Here is a 20,247-nt window from a genome sequence, read left to right as displayed (position 1 = left end):
AGCTGAGGGTTGATAAGCAAGGTCGGGAGTAAAATGACATAACCACTCTCTGCTCAAGATGATCAAGTACTGCCTGTACCTTTTCTGCTCCTCTGTTCCCTGCCCATGTGAATCTGGAGCATTAGCCAAGATGTTCTTGTGATTCTCAGATTTAATCATTTGCACGCAGAATTTAATTTGACTGCATCAACTCCCATTTCCAAAATGTGGGTGAAAGTCTATGTGTCCATATTTACGCTGTGTTTCCTCGTGGGTGTTTAAATGTATGGTTATACTTTCTATGTTGGGACTAAAAATGATCGTTTCTGAAGATAAACTTTTAGAAATTTAAGATTGTAGCTTTTTTGTGTCCCTGGTCTTAAGCCACCACTGCTGTTTTCTCTTCTGGCATGCTCAGCCCCCTGACCCCCAAAAGCAGCTTTCTTCTGACTCTCACACCTGATTTAAAACGTCCTTCTGCTTTTTTCTTCCCATTTTGGGGCTTAGTACTTCTTACTCATTGTTCTTCTGTTGGGGGCTTTTATAATCTCTTCTGCCAGCCTTTCAGAGAACTACCAGCAAAGCACATTGTTGGCTTTATATGAAACCTCTCAAATATCTGGGAGGAAGGCATTTGGCCCAGTTAAGGAGGATGCTTGTCCTGGGTCTGTCCAATGTGCATGCAGCTTCCCCACCCTCTGTTCCCATGTGTGTCTCCCCATCCCATGATGTGTGTGTCCTGTGACTAATGGCTCTCTCCCACCTCTCCCCCCCCATCTGTCCGTGTCTAGCTCTACCTGGTGCGCACCATGGCGGAGTCCTTGAGCTCTGCTGAGCTGCTGAGGCAGCTCAAGTCTTTGGGCATGGAAAGACTCTTGCATGTGGTAAACGCGTTTCTGAGGCAGTCCTACACCTATCCGCCTCTTTTAACCTTTGGTGGTAAGACATCATTTGTTTTTCTTGTTGATGTTTATGGCACGGAGGTGAACTGCTCTGCTACAAATTCTTTCTCCCAAGCAGCACCAACTTGGGCACTTAGATGGGTGCCCAGACCCACTTTTAGGGGCTGGTATAGTGGTAGGCTTACCACCCCAGCCTGGCTCTGGTCAGGGCATAGCGGAGTAGTCTTCCTCTTGTGGTTTATCTAAATTTGGTGTAACTAATGTACCATGTATATTTTCTCCCCCTACAAATGTTTCCTTGGATAATGCAGCTTTACATGGTGAGAACCATGCTAGAGTCCCTCATTGCAGACAAAAGTGGTTCCAAGAAAACCTTGAGAAGTAGCCTTGAGGGGCCCACCATATTGGACATAGAAAAATTTCATCGAGAGTCATTCTTCTACACTCACTTGATAAATTTCAGTGGTAAGAGATACTGCTGACCAGCATCTGGCCCAGCATGTTCTAACACTGCTAACACCGTCTAGAATGCTTCTGCTGACCTTCCCCTGCTGTGGTCCCCTCACACACCCAGACGGTGACCTGTGTTGTAACCTTCATGATATTCCCTCCCCTGTCGCTTTAAATGCACAGCCAGCCAGGGGTCCCCTCCATGTGGCGTAGCCCTTAGAAGAATGAGGGCCACGGGCCTGTGGCTGGCTCTGTGACTTGAATGTGGTCTTTGTAACCCATATGAGGTCAGAAGCACAGGTGAATGTAATCTGTCACCTGGCTTGAGAACAAAATAGTGATAAATATCAGAAACAGTCCCCATGAGTAGTGACATGTGGAAGGTGGCAGTCACATTGAGCAGGACACTGGGTGGATACCCTTTGTCATTGTGGAGTCCATGTTTCCTCTGGTGCTGCATGCCGCAGCTCGCTCAGAGCAGGAAGCCTCTATCTTGGCTGTGAGTGCTGCAAGTTTGGAGTAAAGACCAAAGCTTTTGTTGTTCACTTGTCAAATGATGGACACATTTTTTTTTCATTTGTTTCTATTTTACATTAGATAAACTTGTACTGAATATGCGTGTAATACTATATCTTTATCCTAAGTGAAATAAAATAATGTGGTCTTTATTACTCCTTTTAAGAAGGACATTTTCCTCCCCTCCCAGTCCCTCAGAGAAGCTCACAGGGTTGACAAGTTCCCATTGATGGTGGTGTTGTCCATGCCAGACCAGCAGGGGCCAGATGCTGACTCTGCTCTTTTTTTGACCGAGAATGTGCACAGTCTAGGGTGGCTTTGCTTGCAGCCACATCATGGTTGTCTCATCTCTAGTGTGAGACACTGTGTCACCCCTCCCTTATCACATCTACTCCCGCATGGCTCAGGGCTGAGATTGAAGGAGCCGGACCTTGCACATGCCCCTCCCTGTCCTAGATCGTCCTGCCGACTTCCTTCTACTTGCAGAAGATTAACATGGTATCATTTGAATCCTTCAAGAAACACTCCAGCAGTGCTGTGACCTTTCACAGTTGTGGTTCCGAGAGTTCTTTCTGGAACTGACAATGGGCAGGAGGATCCAGTTTCCCATCGAGATGTCTATGCCCTGGATCCTGACAGACCACATCCTGGAGACCAAGGAGGCGTCAATGATGGAGTGAGTATCCTCTGGGCATGTCTTAGTTCTTTGTGATGACCAGGGTCCTTCGTGGCATTTGGGAGCTGGGAGATGGAGGAGGGGGCTGAGCTGTTTTCAGCACTTCATTTAAAGTTGTCATACTTGGGGTAAGACTTCAGCGATTAATACAGGTAACGGGCTTCTTGCTTTAGACTAAAATCAAGAACTCAGGCAGCAAGAATCAGTAAGTCCCACCATGTTAGGTGAGATCCTGTCAGCAAGAGTTGAGGTGGCCTGGCCTGTCATGTGGCATAGCCTCTGAGACAGATGAATTTGGGAGAGAAAGTATTAATTGAAAGCGTTCTTTTGAGGTCAGGGCTCAAGGCCAGGGTACGGGGTTGGAGACTTTCAAAATAGAAGGTCCACAAAGATAAAGTAATAGGAAAGGGAGATGTCTTATGGACAGACTGGGAACTGACCCAGCAGGTTCTTCAGCATACAGAGCAAATGTATAGCACCTCGTCTTTTCCCATGCACGTCAGTTCTTATGTGGCCAGGAGGATGGCCTTTTATTTTCTCTGGAGTGGCCGTAACATCCATTCAGCAGTACCAGAGACGGGAGGAGGAGCATGGAGATCTAACACAAAGGCCTTGGCATGCCTCTGTGTTGTGTTTTTGGAGTTTAGCTTGGCCCCACTCCTTACACAGCCTTCCTGCTGTGAAGTGGTCTTGTACCCTCAGAAGGACCTTACTGCTGGAGACTACTGGCTGCTGCCTTTTGTCCAGATACGGGGCTAGGTAGGGGAAAGGGGCTTTTGGCCATGCTGGACATGATAGTGGTCAGCTCTGGACCCAGGATCTTCATATGTTTTTCTTATTAAGTTTGACACTTTATTCTTAGAAATAAGCAAATAACTTGTTTTTGTGATTATAAAAAATACTGTATTCTGTGGTGAAAGTTTTTGAAACATACTTAAGTGAGAAGATGCCATTACAGGAGGCCCTTGTGAACCCTCCAGGGGTCTGGGCATGGCCTCAGTAAATGCATCCCATTTGTGGGATCATCTGCCGTGGTCCATTAGGGTCCTTGATAGGAACCCCATTTGGTGTCCGAAGTAAGAGATTGTTTCTCCTCATATGAGAGGTCAACAACGAATGTTAAATTTCATCTGGAGTGTGGGATGTGAGAGCTGAGGGGCCCTATGTGGAAGGCTGGGCTGACCATTTGCCCCCTCTGCAGGTACGTCCTCTACTCCTTGGACCTGTACAATGACAGCGCACACTATGCCCTCACCAGGTTCAACAAGCAGTTTCTCTACGACGAAATTGAGGCAGAGGTGAAGGCGCAGGCACTTTCAACAAACTTTAATTTCCCTTTTCTCTGAGTATTAAAGGAAGCAAATTTTCTTTATAATACAAGGAGATTTAAACAATAGAATGAACTTCTGAAAAAACATTTTGGAGTAAATCCTTCTATCTGTATTTTTCTCTCTGCATCTATGCATGTGTTATTGGGGTCTTACAACATAATACTTGACTACATGTCATAAGCACCTCCGTATCCTCACCTGTCTTCTTTTATGAACACAGTTTAAGCCAACCCCTATTTTATTTCTTTCATTTTAGCTTTTTATTTTTGTGTATTGTAAGTAATGCTTTGAAGAACTTTCTTGCACCTAATTTTTTAGCTGTGTTCAATTATTTTTTGAGGACGAATTCCTACAAGTGGAATTATTTTGCAGCTAAGGAGATAAATCTTATTTTGTACCTTAAGATTGAAGAGCATTTAACCTCAACAAATTGCATTGTGCATCTAGATGTCCTTCTCTGCCTCCTCACAGAGATATAGAAAGTGCTTCTTCAGGGAGATGTCATAGGCTCCTGGGCCATGTAGGGTGGGCATATAGCAGAGACCTGCAGGTCCTGGGGTTGGTTTCCCTTTGAGCATGTGGTATCCTTATCAGAGTTCTGCATAGAGAGGCTAACTCCATTTGCAAGGAAAATTCAGTTTTGGGGGTGGAGTCACAAGGCTGTATCCATCCTGTGTCTTCTTCCTGACCCAGTGCCCAGAACAGTCAGCTGTGTTCCAGGGGAGGCCACATGCAGTTCCTGGGATACACAGTCTGGTGGCAGGAGCAGAACCCAAATCCAGTGCACATTAGCCAGTGGGAACACATGATGAAGGGAGACTTTTTCATATTCCTTTGCCTTTAAGAGTCAGGGAGCATTTTTCTCCATTAGTAAGAGATGTTCTGATACAGTTTTCAGTGGCTACACGTAGTGGTCACTCCTGGCTACACTGTGATATATTTAATCTGTTGTTTTGGACAATGAGGTTGTTTCCTGTTTTTCTTTTCTAATAAAGGAGCCTTTGTTAATTGCCTTAACAAAAATTTTGCTTTTAACTTTATATTCCCAAAACTTATGCATTTTTTAACTGGAAATTTGCTCATCTCTACCTCTGGAACCACCAGTCTGTTCTCTATGCATTCATTTGTTTGTTTGTTTGTTTTTAAGATTCCACATATAATTGAGATTATACAGTATTTGTCTTTGTCTGATTTAGTTCAATGAATGTAATGTCCTCAGGGTCCATCCATACAGTTGCAAATGGCAGGATTTCCTTTTTTATGACTGAAGAGCATTCCTGTGTGTGTGTCTGTGGGTGGGGGGAGATGAAGAGAGAGACAATTCTGTATGTGTTCATCCATCAGTGGACACTTAGGCTGTTTCCATGTCTTGACTATTGTAAATGATGCTGTAAACATGGGGGTGCATATATCTTTTCAAGTTAGTATTTTCAGTCTTTCTGGTTAAATACCTAGAAATGGAATTTGCTGGATCAAAAGGTTTGTTTTTTGGGTTTTTTTTTTAAGTTGTCTTGTTTGATCTTTAGGAAGTAAAACTCTAATATATGCTTTATTTTTCTTCAGGTGAATCTGTGCTTTGACCAATTTGTTTATAAGCTGGCAGACCAGATATTTGCATATTATAAGGTTATGGCAGGAAGGTGAGTATATGGTTTATGATTTGGACATGAAATCTAGGATAACTTGCTCTGACATTTCCATTAAAATTCACAGAATATGAGAAATGTCTTCTCTTCTTCCATACTAGTTTGCTTCTTGATAAACGTTTACGATCAGAATGCAAGAATCAGGGGGCAACAATCCATCTCCCACCATCTAACCGCTATGAGACCCTACTTAAGCAGAGGCATGTGCAGGTGAGTCACCTTTCTGGGTCATGGTTGGGGGTGGAGCTGGCATTGGAATGGTGAGGTTTTCTTAGAGCTGACTGAGTTTTACTAGATGTCAGTATGTTCTGTGACTGCAGCTACATACATCCTTATAAAGTGTGGAGATTTTAAAGACAGTTTCTTTTGGATACCCTGAAACCCAAGGGAAGGCTTGCAGCACTCCACACCCTGCTCTGCTCTGGCTCCCAGGGTGAAGGCATGGCCCCAGAGGGCTTGGGTCCTCTCCAAGAGCCCAAAAGTTAGAACTTTTTAAAAAAGAATGAAGGTGAGAAACAGTTGTCAGCTGCGTGTTGAAGAAGAGCTTTTTCTTGGCCAGCACAAAGAATAAAAAATACAGTTCTTATTTTTTGTTTCCTTACAAATGTGTGTGTGTGTGTGTATATGTGTCATAAATTGGGAAAGTACACAAAACTGTAGGGAAAATTCCATTTAATTCTGCAGATAATCACCATTCACATTTTGATACATTTGCACCAGGATTTTGTCCATATTTTTGTTACTGAAATGATATTGAGGCACAGATACTTTGTTAGGACTCTGAAATAGGAATAATTTTCTCCTACTCATTGTACCACTGTGGAGTTTCCGCCAGCTCAAGCTGCTGCATGCTGGCAGATGGTCCTGAACAGCAGCATGAGGTGTCCTCACTGCAAACCCAAGGTCTCCAGGGTATTTGGTGAAACTTAGGGTTTCTGTCCATGACATAAGTGTAAGTTCAATGCAAAGGATGATAATACAAAAGTGCTTTATGGTTTTGACGTGCAGAATTTCAGCACCAGGAAGGTAGGCTATTTGATCATGACATCTGTATAAGTCATTTGATCTAAAATGTTTACATTTTGAATGTTGTTTGTTTGCTCTTTCTCTTAGAATTGGATTCTGAGAGAATATATACGTTTTTTGTTTCTTGGGTTTTTAAAAAAAATTTTATTTATTTATTTGAGAGAGGGAGCAGGAGCAAGGAGAGGGACAGAGGAGCAAACTCCCTGTGAGCAGGGAGCCCAACATGGGACTCAGTCTCAGAACTCTGGGACTGTGACCTGAGCCAAAGGCAGACACTTAACCAGTTGAGCCACCCAGGTGCCTTTGTTTGTTTTTATTGTTAGCTTTTTTTTTTTTTTTTTTCCTCTTTCCATCTTCCAGCTCCTAGGAAGATCCATTGACCTTAATCGCCTGATTACTCAGCGTGTCTCAGCAGCCATGTATAAGTCTCTGGAACTGGCTATTGGACGATTTGAAAGTGAAGACTTGACATCAATAGTTGTAAGTGCTCTTCCTTTTGTCCGGTTCAGCAGATTTGTAGAAAACTAGTTACAAAGATTGGAGCTAATTTTAATTTTGTCCTTAGTTTTTGCATAAGACTCAAAAGGTATGCACTGATCAAGCGTGACCTATCCAATCACTTTTTTAGTGTCTGCTCTTAGTAGTCACAATTCTAAATTGACTTCAAAGAACAAGTAATCCGAACCCTGAGTAAGTTACATGTAACTATGGCAAGAGAATGAAGAAAAATTTTTAAAATCAAAACGAAGTGAACACAGAAAAAGTACTTGAAAAAAATGATACAGAAGATATAATAATAATATATAATATATATAATATGTTCTATATTGTACATAATAAATAATATAATAGTAATGAAGATCTAACATACATACAGGGAACATACATATTATAAAGAAAAACCAAAGCAACAGGATGGAATAAATATTAAAAATTGTATTTCAAGAAAACATTGATAGGATTTAAGACTTGTGCTATTATCAACAATAGCCAAACTATGGAGAGAGCTCAAATGTCCATTGACTGATGAATGTGGATACAGAAGATGTGGTCTGTATACACAATGGAATATTACTCAGCCATCAAAGAAATAGGAAATCATGTCATTAACAGCGATGTGGATGGAGCTAGAGTATATTATGCTAAGTGAAGTAACTCAGAGAAAGACAAATGCCATATGATCTCAGTCCTATGTGGAATTTAAAGCAGAAAACAGATGAACATATGGGAAAGGGGGAAAGAAAAAAGGAGAGAGGGAAACAAACCATAAGAGCCTCAATGATAGAGAACAAACTGAGGGTTAATGGAGGGAGGTGGGTGGGGTTGGGCTAGATAGGTGTTGGGTATTAAAGAGGACCCTTGTTAGCATGAGCACTGGGGGTTGAATGTAGGTGATGAATCACTGAATTCTACTCCAGAAGCCAATATTGCACTGTATGTTAACTACCTAAAATTTGAATGAAAAAAATGTATATATTAATAAAATTAAGACATGCTATAAAATACCTATGAAAAGCTTATGGCATGTGCCTGGGAAAACCGACTCAAAGTGGCCAACACTAAGGAATATTGCAGTAAAAGTATTAGACTTTAAAGGAAAAGAAAAAATCCTCTAGATAATCTGAGCAGAGTGATCAGAGAAAGAAAATTTGTCCTCAGGGCTTTGTCCTTAGCAATTCCTGCTGAAAGCCAAGGAAAGGAAGTATGAATTAAGGATTTCATGCAAAGCCAAATAGATTTCCCAGGAATGAAGCCTGCAGGCAAATGGTAGTGAAGATGCAAGAACTCAGGGAAGATTGTTCATTTCTAGAGATGCAGTTCTGGGTAGACCAAGAGAGGCTTCAGTAAGCAGTGGGCACGACAAACTCAGGTTCGAGCATCTCCAACATAGGATGAGCTGTGCTCCTCATATTCTTCCACAGAATTAAAATATTATTGACATGGATATCTTACATTCTTTATCTTCATACTTGATTTTTAAAATCTGGTGTGTAACTCACATGCACAGTGTACCTCCATTTGGACCAGCCACATTCTCATTGCCATCTGTGGCCCATGGCTGCTGGAATGTATAGTACAGACCTAGGCATGCTTATGAGCAAACTCGGAAAGCTTGGAAGGCCATCTGTGAATGTGCTTGCTGACTCTGCTACACAGCTGTGCTTTTGAGTAATTCCAGGCACATTAGGCTGACTCAGGCTAATGCCTGAGGACTCAGTGCTGCAGCAAGGGTGGGGGTGGACACATCCCAATGGTCTGTACCCTGTGGGTGGTTGGAGGCTGGTGGGGGTGCAATGCAGAAGTGACGTCAGTGGAGAAAGAATGATGACTCCGGGTGTGACCACAGTAAAAAGGTATGTTTCAGAGGCAGTGGAGAGGACATAATGAATTTAGGTGTAAGAAGCAAGCTCCTGCAGGCTACTAGACCCCTACTGTGTGTATTCTTCGCCTCGCTCACCAGTCTCACCTCCGTGTGTCCCACTGTCTTCTGCCCATTCTGCTCTGCCCCCAGCCATGACACTGCCCATGCGAGGAATCAAGGCCACTGTGCTGGGCCCATTTCTGTCCTCACACCCTGTCTTTGTGGTCCTGTAGGAGTTGGATGGCCTTTTGGAAATCAACCGCATGACCCACAAGCTGCTAAGCAAGTACCTGACACTGGACAGCTTTGACGCCATGTTCCGGGAGGCCAACCACAATGTGTCCGCGCCCTATGGGAGAATCACCCTCCATGTCTTCTGGGAGCTCAACTATGACTTCCTGCCCAACTACTGCTACAATGGCTCCACCAACCGGTGAGCATACCACCTCATGGATGTTTTTGCTAAAGGGTTCCTAAATGGGATGATCTCAGAGCCTCTACATTACTCACTAGGTTGCTGTCCCCTCCACTGTTCCCTATCATTTCTCATGTCCATGTATTCAGGCTCTTCCAGTCTCCTCTTTTTACAAGTGTAGTCCTAGGCATGTCTTACAGCTTTCCATGTGGAGACTGTACAGCAGGCTGGAGTTCCCATCTGGGGCACTTGCTTGTAAATCAGGGCTTGATCTCAAGGTGCATGTGGACAGCAGTTACCGGTTCTGTACCTGATGTTGGGAAGTAGTCACTGACTCTATTTTTCATCCATTCTGGAATGTTGGGGTATATAAAGATCTATCAGTTAGCCACTCTCTCACCAACCTATGCTTTGCTACTATGTTGAACAACACAGTGGCCAGTGAGGTGAGTGGCATGGTTGACAGCAGCAGTTTCATGTGATTCAGCCTCATGATAACGGTCCAAATCCTGGAACAGCCCTGTCTTGGCCTCTGTGCACTGGGTAGTTGTCTATTTGAGGTTTGTTCCATGTGCCCTTAGCTTCTGCTTCCTGTGAGCACATGCTAGGGATGTATGTGTATGTGTGTGTGTGCCTGTGTGTGTTATGACCGCTTCTTAAAAATCATTGTCATTTCTGTGTCCTATTAGCTATCCCCATCATTTTTTTAAAAAAGATTTTATTTATTTGTTTACAGACAGAGATCACAAGTAGGAAGAGAGGCAGGCAGAGAGAGAGGGGGAAGCAGGCTTCCCGCTGAGCAGAGAGCCCGATATGGGGCCCAATCCCAGGACCCTGAGATTATGACCGGAGCTGAAGGCAGAGGCTTTAACCCACGGAGCCACCCAGGCGCCCCCTATCCCCATCATTTTGAAGCACTTCTTGTACCTCAAGAAGTTCCATGTTTATCTTGTACTTCTCAGGCCCTATCGTTGCAACTTGTCACTTCCACAGAATTCCTTCTAGTTGAGAATATTTTAGAACTAGGCTTAATATTAAAAAGTAAGCCTGGGTATGATCATTGTTAGTGGGATATCATTGTTTCTAGACCCTTTTGATGTTCAGAGCTAGGAAGTTCCTGACTATGTACCATATTAGGGTTCTCTGACAAATTATCATAAACCATGGGGCTTCAAACAACAAAAATTTCTTTTCTCATAGTACTGGAGGCTAAATGTCCAAAATCAGTGTGTCAGCATGGCTGTGCTGCTTCCTCCGAGACTCTGGGTAGAATCTTCTCTTGCCTCTTCCCAGCTTCAGGTGGTGGCCAGCAATTCTTGGCCTTCGTTAGTGTGTAGCTGTATCATTCCAGTCTCTGCCTCTTTAGACATGTGGTGTTTTTCCCTGTGTGTGTCTCTCCTCTTAGAAGGACCTGAGTCATATTGACTCATTAAGGGCCTGCTATACCTCAGTATGACCTCATCTTAACTAATTACATCTGCAATGTCCCTGTTTCTGAATAAGATCACATTCTGAGGTACTGGTAGTTAAGACTCCAAATGATCTTTCTGGGGATACAAACCCATGAAGCATGTGTATGCAGGGCTTCTCTGTAGCTGTCTACATATTTTATCTGTGAATCCACACTGATATCTTCAGTTCCAGTTCAGCCCTGGGGGGTCTTATTCTTGTTTTCTCCCTCCCTTTCCATTTTTGTAACTCCCTTTTACACTGGGAGTCCTGCTTCATTATTCTTGGTATATTAACTCGCTTGCTCAGTTCTAGAAAATGCAGAAAATAGTTTCAAAATTACTGATCCTTCCTACCATGAAACACAAGCCTACTAACTGGAATTCAATATTTGTTTCCAGTGTTTTTGTCTATACATTGAGAACATATATGTGCATATATATATATATATATATAAAACTTGTTTGGAATAATGGAGTAACAGTGTTTGGATTTACTCTTTTGTCTTAAACAAGTGAAAAATTAGACAAAATTTATGAAACCACTGTTCTCAGACTTTGCGTTTCCTTAAGGGAAAGGAAACAAAGGCGGTGAACCCTTTGATTTCCCTGCTTCCTGCGTGGAAGCACTTTCTGGGCCTCATTGTGAAGGGGGATATCCCAAATACAGCTTGGAAGTCTTGTTTGGTGGAGGAGGCAGATTCAAAACTGAGGAAGCTGGAGCAGCTGGGATTTGCATGGCAGATCTGCAGTATGGGAGAGGAGAGAGCTACATGGTGAAATAGCTCCTGAGACCAAGTTACAGGCCCTTTAGTCTTTGCTTGAATCTTAAACTGTGTGTGCATTGAGTGGAACTCCACAAGAATAGTCAAAGAGCAACTTTTTGGGAGCTGTGAGCCAAATAATTCCCAGAGCTGACATAGAGTTAGGAGCCATTTGATGCCCTTCCAGCAAGAATGGGGAAACCTCCCTGAGTACCTGCACATTCGACAGAATTGCCAAAGGCCCTGCCTTAGTACTATTCGTCAGGTGCTGACTACTGTGCCACCCTAATTATGAAAGGTTCCAGCTGACTTGAAATCAGTTAACAGCCTGCCCAAAATAACTCAGCACTTTAAAGGATAACAACAAAATCCAGACACCTGTTGCTACGGGCCACTGGCCTCCCCTCAGATGTTCATGTTCATTTCATGCACTGGTGATACTTTGCCAGTTAGGTCCCTCTTTATTTATTGAAGTGTAATATGTGTCAATTAGATTCTTTGAATTTAATAATTAGCAAATCCATATATTTTTCTTAACGATGCTTCTTATAAAAGTTTTATATTTTAGGGGCACCAGGGTGGCTCAGTCAGCTAAGTATCTATCTGCCTTCCACTCAGGTCGTGATCCTGGGGTTCTGGGATCAAGCCCCACATCGGGCTCCTTGCTTCATGGGGAGCATACTTCTTCTGCCCCTCCTCCCTACTTTTGCTCTCTCTGTCAAATGAATAAGTAAAATCTTTTAAAAAAAAAGTTTCATATGTTTAAATGAACCCTTGTGATTTGAAAGTCAGCCAAATTTGACAGGTTTGCTTTAGAATCCAAGCATTTGATTTTCAGTGTCTCCTAATCCTTTATTAAGCCACAGTCTCATGGTTTTGTGAGTGTGGTATAAGTACTTAGGTTGCTCATTCTTCCTGTTAACTCAAAACTTCCTGTTTTGAGTTTTAAATCCTCAAAACTAGTGATTTGAGTAACTGGACATGACTGACTGTATCTGCCTTCCCACTCCTATTCATGAGGTCACTGGTGTGGCCAGATGCCAACAAGACCTGAGTACTTGGTCATTATCACTTGTTAAAGGACTGCATTGGGCATGAAATGGCCCTGGTGCCAATAAACCAGACCGTCTCCCGGAGTTTGGAGACTGCATACATGGTGAAAGGACACCGGGGTTCTCATTCTTTTGATGAACTCTGGATACTTGTATTATACTTGGGAGTGTTTATATCTCATGGTATTTGATTTCTTAGAATTTTCCTATGTGATGATTAGATTAGTTAACTGGGAGAAGATGTAACTGATGGGTAATGTAAAAGTTCTGAATTTTAAAGAACTACCATTAAATTTCTTTTCTTTTTTATTTTTATCCTTTTTGTTTAGATTTGTTCGGACAGTATTACCATTTTCTCAAGAATTTCAAAGAGATAAACAGCCTAATGCACAACCCCAGTATTTGCATGGATCAAAAGTAGGTTCTTTTGTGTTTGTGTTATGATTTTTTAAGTACATAATGAAGCATATTTTCAAGTTTAGTTTAAATTAGGTGAGTTGTAATGATTTAAATATATCATGCTATGTGTGAAATGTTGTTGTCTTCTTCCATTAGCAACTTCCTAAAAAGGAATGTAGTGTTGGGACAGCCCTCTGACCGTGTGTTGGGTATCAGGCTAGGCCTGGCCTCATTCCTGGCCCTAAAATAAGTGAGATTGTCAGCATAGTTAAAGGTTTAAAAATATCAAACAAGGAAAGGGTGTGTAATAGGCTCAGAGGCTCATCTTTGATAGAGGGACCAGAATATCTTGTCCAGGTGTGATGCCGTGAAAGGAGGGATGAGGTGAGAAGGAGCATGCAGAAGAGAATTGATATCCAGAAAGCATAGGCAAGCAGACAAAAGGCACAGAACACCTGCTATCTGTCTAGTAAGGTGAGACAAATGTCCAGGCTGAGGGTGGCTGGGTTTGCAACAAGTTGAGAGTATTATTAAAGAATAGTATTGTTAATGTTTAAAGCACTCTTACACTTTCATAAGAAATAAACACTCTAGTAAAAAGGAAGCAAGTAATGAGCTGGCATTTCCCAAAAATGTAGTAAAAAATAGGAATAGAGGGGCGCCTGCGTGGCTCAGGGGGTTAAAGCCTCTGCCTTTGGCTCAGGTCATGGTCCCAGGGTCCTGGGATGGAGCCCCGCATCAGGCTTTCTGCTCAGCAGGGAGCCTGCTTCCCTTCCTCGCTCTCTGGCTGCCTCTCTGCCTACCTGTGATCTCTGTCTGTCAAACAAATAAATAAAATCTTTAAAAAAAAGAAATAGAAATAGATATCTAGCCTCACTAGTAGTTAAAGAAAAATGAGTGCACATGGGACTGTATGATTCTAGGGGACCACCTGAAATATTTCTAATATTTAAATGTTCTCAGGGTACTAAACAAGAAAAATATGCAGCCAAGAATACTTTATCCAACTAGGCTGTCATTGAAGATAGAAGGAGAGATAGAAAGCTTCCAGGACAAACAAAAACTAAGAGAATTTGCAGTCATCAAACCAACCCTGCAAAAAATATTGAAAGGGGTTCTCCAAGCAAAGTCAGAGCTCAAAAGTAACATAGACCAGAAAGGAATAGAGAAAATACATGGTAACAGTTACCTTACAGATAATACAATGGCACTAAATTCCTATGTTTCAGTAGTTACACTGAGTATAAATAGGCTAAAATGCCCCAGTCAAAAGACACAGGGTATTGGATTGAATAAAAAAAAAGACCCATCTTTATGCTGACTCATTTTAGACCCAAAGACACCTCCAGATTTAATGTGAGGGGGTGAAAACCGTTTATCATGCTAATGGACATCAAAAGAAAGCTGGGGTGGCTATCCTTATATCAGACAAATTAGATTTTAAGCCAAACATTGTAATAAGAGATGAGGAAGGATGCTATAATATACTTAAAGGGTCTGTCCAACAAGAGTATCTAACAGTTGTAAATATTTATGCCCCTTACATGGGAGCAGCCAATTATATAAGCCAATTAATAACAAAATCAAAGAAACATATCAACAATTATACAATAATAGTAGGGGACTTTAACACCCTCTCACTGAAATGGACAGATTATCTAACCAAAAGATCAACAAGGAAATAAGGGCTTTATTATTTTTTTTTAATTTTTTTTTTATTTGACAGACAGAGATCACAAGTAGGCAGAGAGGCAGGCAGAGAGAGGGGGTGGGGGAAGCAGGCTCCCCGCAGAGCAGAGAGCCCATGCGGGGCTCGATCCCAGGACGCTGGGATCATGACCTGAGCCAAAGGCAGAGGCTTTAACCCACTGAGCCACCCATGCGCCCCAAAATAAGGGCTTTAAATGACACACTGGACCAGGAAAAACTTCACAGATATATCCAGAACTTTCCATCCCAAAGCTGCAGAATACACATTGTTCATGAGTGCATATAGGACATTCTCCAAAATATTAACATACAAGATCACAAATCGGGTCTCAGCCAGTACCAAAAGATTGGGATCATTCCCTGCATATTTTCAGACCACAGTTCTTTGAAACTAGAACTTAATCACAAGAGGAAAGTTGGAAAGAACTCAAATACATGGATCTTGAAGGGCATCTTACTAAAAAATGAATGGATCAACCAGAAAATCAAAGGAGAATTTAAAAATTAATGAAAATGAAAACACAGCTGTTCAAAATCTTGGGATGCAGCAAAGGCCGTCCTAAGAGGGAATTATATAGCAATACAAGCCTTTCTCAAGAAACAAAAGAAGTCTCAAATACACAACCTAACGCTATGCCTGAAGGAGCTAGAGAAAGAACAGCCGATGAAGCTGAAACCCAGCAGGAGAAGAATAATAAAGATCAGAGTCAAAATCAATGAAATAGAAATAAACAGTAGAACAGATAAACAAAACTAGGAGCTGAAAGAATTAATATGATTGATAAACCCCTGGCCAGACTTACCAAAAAGAAAAGAGAAAGGACCTAAATAAATAAATTGAGTAAAAGAGGAGATATCACAACTAACACTGAAGAAATACAAACAATTATAAGAACATATGAGCAACTGTATGCCAAGAAATTAGACAATCCGGAAGAAATGAATGCATTCCTAGAGATGTATAAACTACCAAAACTGAATCAGGAAGAAACTGAAAACCTCAACAAACCCATAATCAGCAAGGAAATTGAAGCAATAATCAAAAGTCTTCCAACAAACAGGAGCCCAGAGCCAGTTGACTTCCCAGGGGAATTCTACCAAACATTTAAAAAAGAATGAATACCTGTTCTCCTGAAACTGTTCCAAAATGTAGAAATGGAAGGAAAACTTCCAAACTCATTTTATGAGGCCAGCATTACCTTGATCCCAAAACCAGACAAAGACCCCACCAAAAAGGAGAATTACAGACCAATATCCCTGATGAACATGGATGCAAAAATTCTCACTAAAATACTCACCAATATGATCCAACAGTACATTAAAAGGATTATTCACCTCAGCCGAATGGGATTTATTCCTGGTCTGCAAGGTTGGTTCAGTATCCACAAATCAATCAATGTGATACACTGCATTAATAAAAGAAAGGACAAGAACCATTTGATACTCTCAGTAGATATGGAAAAAGCATTTGACAAAGTACAGCATTCTTTATTGATTAAAACTTCATAGTATAGGGATAGAGGGTACATACCTCAATATCATAAAAACTATTTATGAACAACCCACAGTGAATATCATTCTCAATGGGTAAAAACTGAGAGCTTTTCCCCTCAGGTCAGGAACTCAGCAAGACTGTACACCATCATCACTGCTGTTCAACATAGTACTGGAAGTTAAAGGCAACAAAAAGAAAAGGTATCCAAATCAGCAAAGAAGAAGTCAAACTCTCACTCTTTCCAGATGATATGATACTTCATGTGGAAAACCCCAAAGACTCCACCCCAAAACTGTTAGAACTCATACAAGGATTCAGTAAAATGGCAGGATATAAAATCAATGCCAGAAATCAGTTGCATTTCTCTACACCAACAATGAGACAGAAGAAAAAGAAATTAAGGAGTTGATCCCATTTACATTTGCACCAAAAACATCAAGATACTTAGGAACAAATCTAACCAAAGAGACCAAGAACCTGTACTCAGAAAACTATAGAATACTCCTAAAAGTTATTGAGGAAGACCCAAAGAAATGGAAAAACGTTCCATGCTCATGGATTGGAAGAACAAATACTGTGAAAATACCTGTGCTACCTAGAGCAATATACAAATTCAATGCAATCCCTATCAAAATACCGTCAACTTTTTTCACAGAAATGGAACATATAGCCCCCAAATTTATACAGAACCAGGAAAGACCTCAAATGGCCAGAGAAATGTTGAAAAAGAAAACCAAAGCTGGTAGCATCACAGTTCCGGACTTCAAGTTCTATTACAAAGCTGTAGTCATTAAGACAGTATGGTACCAGCACAAAAACAAACACACAGATCAGAAAACCCAGATTAGAAAATCCAGAAATGGACCCTCAACTCTGTGGTCAACTATTCTTTGAGAAAGCAGGAAAGAATGTCCAGTGGAAAAAAGATGGTCTCTTCAACAAATGATGTTGGGGAAATTGGACAGCCACATGCAGAAGAATGGAGCTGGACCATTCCTTACTCCATACACAAAAATAACCTCAAAATTGATGTGAGTTAGGAATCCATCAAAATCTTAAAGGAGAACACAGGCAGCAACCTTTTCAACCTCAACCGCAGCAACTTCTTCCTAGACACATCACCAAAGGCAAGGGAAGCAAGGGCAAAAATGAACTATTGGGACTTCATCAAGATAAAAAGCTTCTGCACAGCAAAGGAAACAGTCAACAAAACCAAAAGACAACTGAGAGAATGAGAGAAGATATTTGTAAATGGCATAGCAGATAAAGGAAAAATCTATAAAGAAATCATCAAACTCAACACCTAACAAACAAATAATCCAGTCAAGAAATGGGCAGAAGACGTGAACAGACATTTCGGCAAAGAAGACATCCAAATGGCCAGCAACACATGAAAAAGTGCTCAACATCACTTGGCATCAGGGAAGTACAAATCAAAACCTCAGTGAGATACCACCTCACACCAGGCAGAATGGCTAAAATTAACAAATTAGGAAACAACAGATGTTGGCAAGAACGGAGAGAAAGGGGAGCCCTCCTACACTGTTGATGGGAATACAGGATGGTAAAGTCACTCTGGAAAATAATATGGAGATTACTCAAAGAGTTGAAAACAGAACTACCCTATGACAATTGCACTGCTGGGTACTTACCCCAATGTTTTTATAGCAGCAGTGTCCATAATAGCAAAACTATGGAAAGAGCCCAAGTGACCATCAGCAGATAAATGGATAACAAAGACATGGTATGTATGTGTGTGAGTGTGTATGTATGTATACACACATATATGTATGTATACACATATATATGTATATATGTATATATATGTGTATATATATACATACACACTCACACACATATACATACAGTGGAATATTATGCTGTCATCAAAAAATGAAATCTTGGGGTGTCTGGGTGGCTCAGTGGGTTAAGCCGCTGCCTTCGGCTCAGGTCATGATCTCAGGGTCCTGGGATCGAGTCCCACATCAGGCTCTCTGCTCGGCGGGGAGCCTGCTTCCCTCTCTCTCTCTCTCTCTCTCTCTGCCAGCCTCTCTACCTACCTGTGATCTCTCTCTGTCAAATAAATAAATAAAATCTTTTAAAAAAAAAATGAAATCTTGTCATTTGCAATGGCGATGTGGATGGAACTAGATGGTATTATGCTAAGCAAAATAAGTGAATCCGAGAAAGACAATTATCATATGATCTCACTGCCATGTAGAATTTGAGAAACAAGGCAGAGGATTAGATGGGAAGAGAGGAAAATAATGAAATAAGAAGAAACCAGAGAGCTCTGGAGACAAACCATAAGAGATTCTTAATCTCAGGGAACAAACTGAGGTTGCTGGAGTGGAGGGGCGTGGGAAGGATGGGGTGACCAGGTGATGGACATTGGGTAGGGTATGTGTTACCGTGAGCACTGTTTATTAGATAAGATGAATCACAGACATGTCCCCCTGAAACGAATAATACATTATATATTAATAATAATTTTTTTAAAAAGAAGAAATATTTAAATGTTCTCACTTGTAGGAAGCTGGACAACTAAGGAGTAAGACAAGTATAAATAAAGTAAGGTCTGTTATGGGGGTGGTCATACAACATTGTGATAAAAAATATGGAAGCAGCCTAACTAACCATCAAGAATATTAGAATATCTTAGTGTTCAGTGGAATACAATATACTCATTACAAATACTTATGTAAATCTTGTGACATCTTGTGGGATCTGTGTTTTATTAACTTAAATCATACTCCAAATAGAATTACCCTAATTACAAAAGATATATGCAGAGCAAAGATTATTGGAATGCTAAACAATGGCTGTCTCTGGGAGGGCTAAGGCTGAGAAAGGTTTTCTTTTTCTGAACTCTGTTTGTACTGTTCTCACTAGGATTTTAAACTGCTCACTCCAGTGTTGGTTTTGGTCTCGGTCTTTACACGGCCCAGCCTGTGGGCTGTGTAGGGAAGCGGGGGCTCACCCCCTTTCCCAGCTATACACACTAGGCCCTGCAGCATCTGAGCCTTTAGCACTGAGCAGCTGCTGCTCATTCTGCTCTGAAGCTCTGAGGGACTGAGGTTTGAGCAGTATCTTCTCTGTATTTTCTGCATGTTATTCTCAAAGGTGCAGAAATGAGCCTATTAACATAATTACATAAAAGGACTACCTTCAGGTCTCTTGTGGTGGCTCTCAGGAGGGTGTCAACATGTCAGTCTTCCCTTACGACAGGTCTTTGAAGAGACCGGTCCTTGGCTCAGTCTTCGTCTCTCCTCCAACTTCTCCAGGCTTGTGATGTCATCTCCCTTTAGCCGCCCACTCTGTCTTAATCACAACCTCACAACACTTTACAAACTAATGTGTCCATTTAAAGTTTTCAGCCTGTCAGCCAAGAAGAATAGATGTCTTAGTGGGACAAGCCAGAGGGTTAAGTAGAGGATATATTTGGGATGAAGGGGAAACAAGCATTGGCATTAATAGAAGCCACCTGTTTTGCAAGGATATGTGGAATTGCAAGCTGAAATTGATGCTATCCCTGTTTTCTGCATTTAGCTGGTACCACATGCTAGGATGTTGTGACAGAGCTGGTTTTTTGAGAGGTCTCGCTCTGGCAAGGTCTGGATGCTGAGGAGGAACCAATCCTGAAGGGGGCCCCGAGGGCCAAGGCTCTGTCATGAGATGGGGTGGGTAGGGGTTTATGGTAGGCAACTTAGGGCCGGGGGGATGGGGCATCAGGAGGTAAATGGAGAATGATGGCTGGTGGAGAGATGTTCCCCTAGTCCAAGCAGGAGGTGGTGCTTTGGACTAAGTGGCATTGACAGAGGTGAAGAGAAGTAGATGGGTTCAGGGGATATTTTGGAAGTGGACTTGATGGGACTTGCTTATGACCTGAAGATGGAGGGTGACAGAAAAGGAAGACCCAAGATGTTTTTCCTAGGTTTCTGGCAGTTGGTGAGTCAAGATATCAGTTTTTGAAGTCAGGGAGGGCTAGATTTAGAGAGGTTAAAGGGAAGAGGCCTTTATCCCTGGAGCCTGTCTGTGTCCACTCCTCTTCCCTGGTCTCTTTGTGCCACATGTCA

The 20,247-nt window shown here is 41.7% G+C and overlaps 1 protein-coding gene across 2 annotated transcripts in view; it reads left to right on the top strand.

Moving 5' to 3' along the window:
• CYFIP1 (cytoplasmic FMR1 interacting protein 1) overlaps positions 1-20,247 on the top strand; it is a 120,485-nt gene that overhangs the window by 73,659 nt on the left and 26,579 nt on the right. The window contains exons 16-23 of one of the 2 annotated variants that reach the window (XM_059180261.1): positions 771-918; positions 2,367-2,523; positions 3,725-3,821; positions 5,418-5,494; positions 5,602-5,710; positions 6,887-7,006; positions 9,122-9,321; positions 12,897-12,984. In XM_059180261.1, the coding sequence (XP_059036244.1) occupies positions 771-918; positions 2,367-2,523; positions 3,725-3,821; positions 5,418-5,494; positions 5,602-5,710; positions 6,887-7,006; positions 9,122-9,321; positions 12,897-12,984 (996 nt within the window). Of the gene's footprint in view, positions 1-770; positions 919-1,192; positions 1,347-2,366; positions 2,524-3,724; positions 3,822-5,417; positions 5,495-5,601; positions 5,711-6,886; positions 7,007-9,121; positions 9,322-12,896; positions 12,985-20,247 lie in introns of both variants that reach the window. The other variant, XM_059180260.1, reaches the window with a different exon arrangement.

The sequence above is a fragment of the Mustela lutreola genome, chromosome 7, assembly GCF_030435805.1.
Source record: "Mustela lutreola isolate mMusLut2 chromosome 7, mMusLut2.pri, whole genome shotgun sequence".
Classification (NCBI taxonomy): Eukaryota; Metazoa; Chordata; class Mammalia; order Carnivora; family Mustelidae; genus Mustela; species Mustela lutreola.
This window is presented reverse-complemented; position numbering and strand designations above follow the sequence as displayed.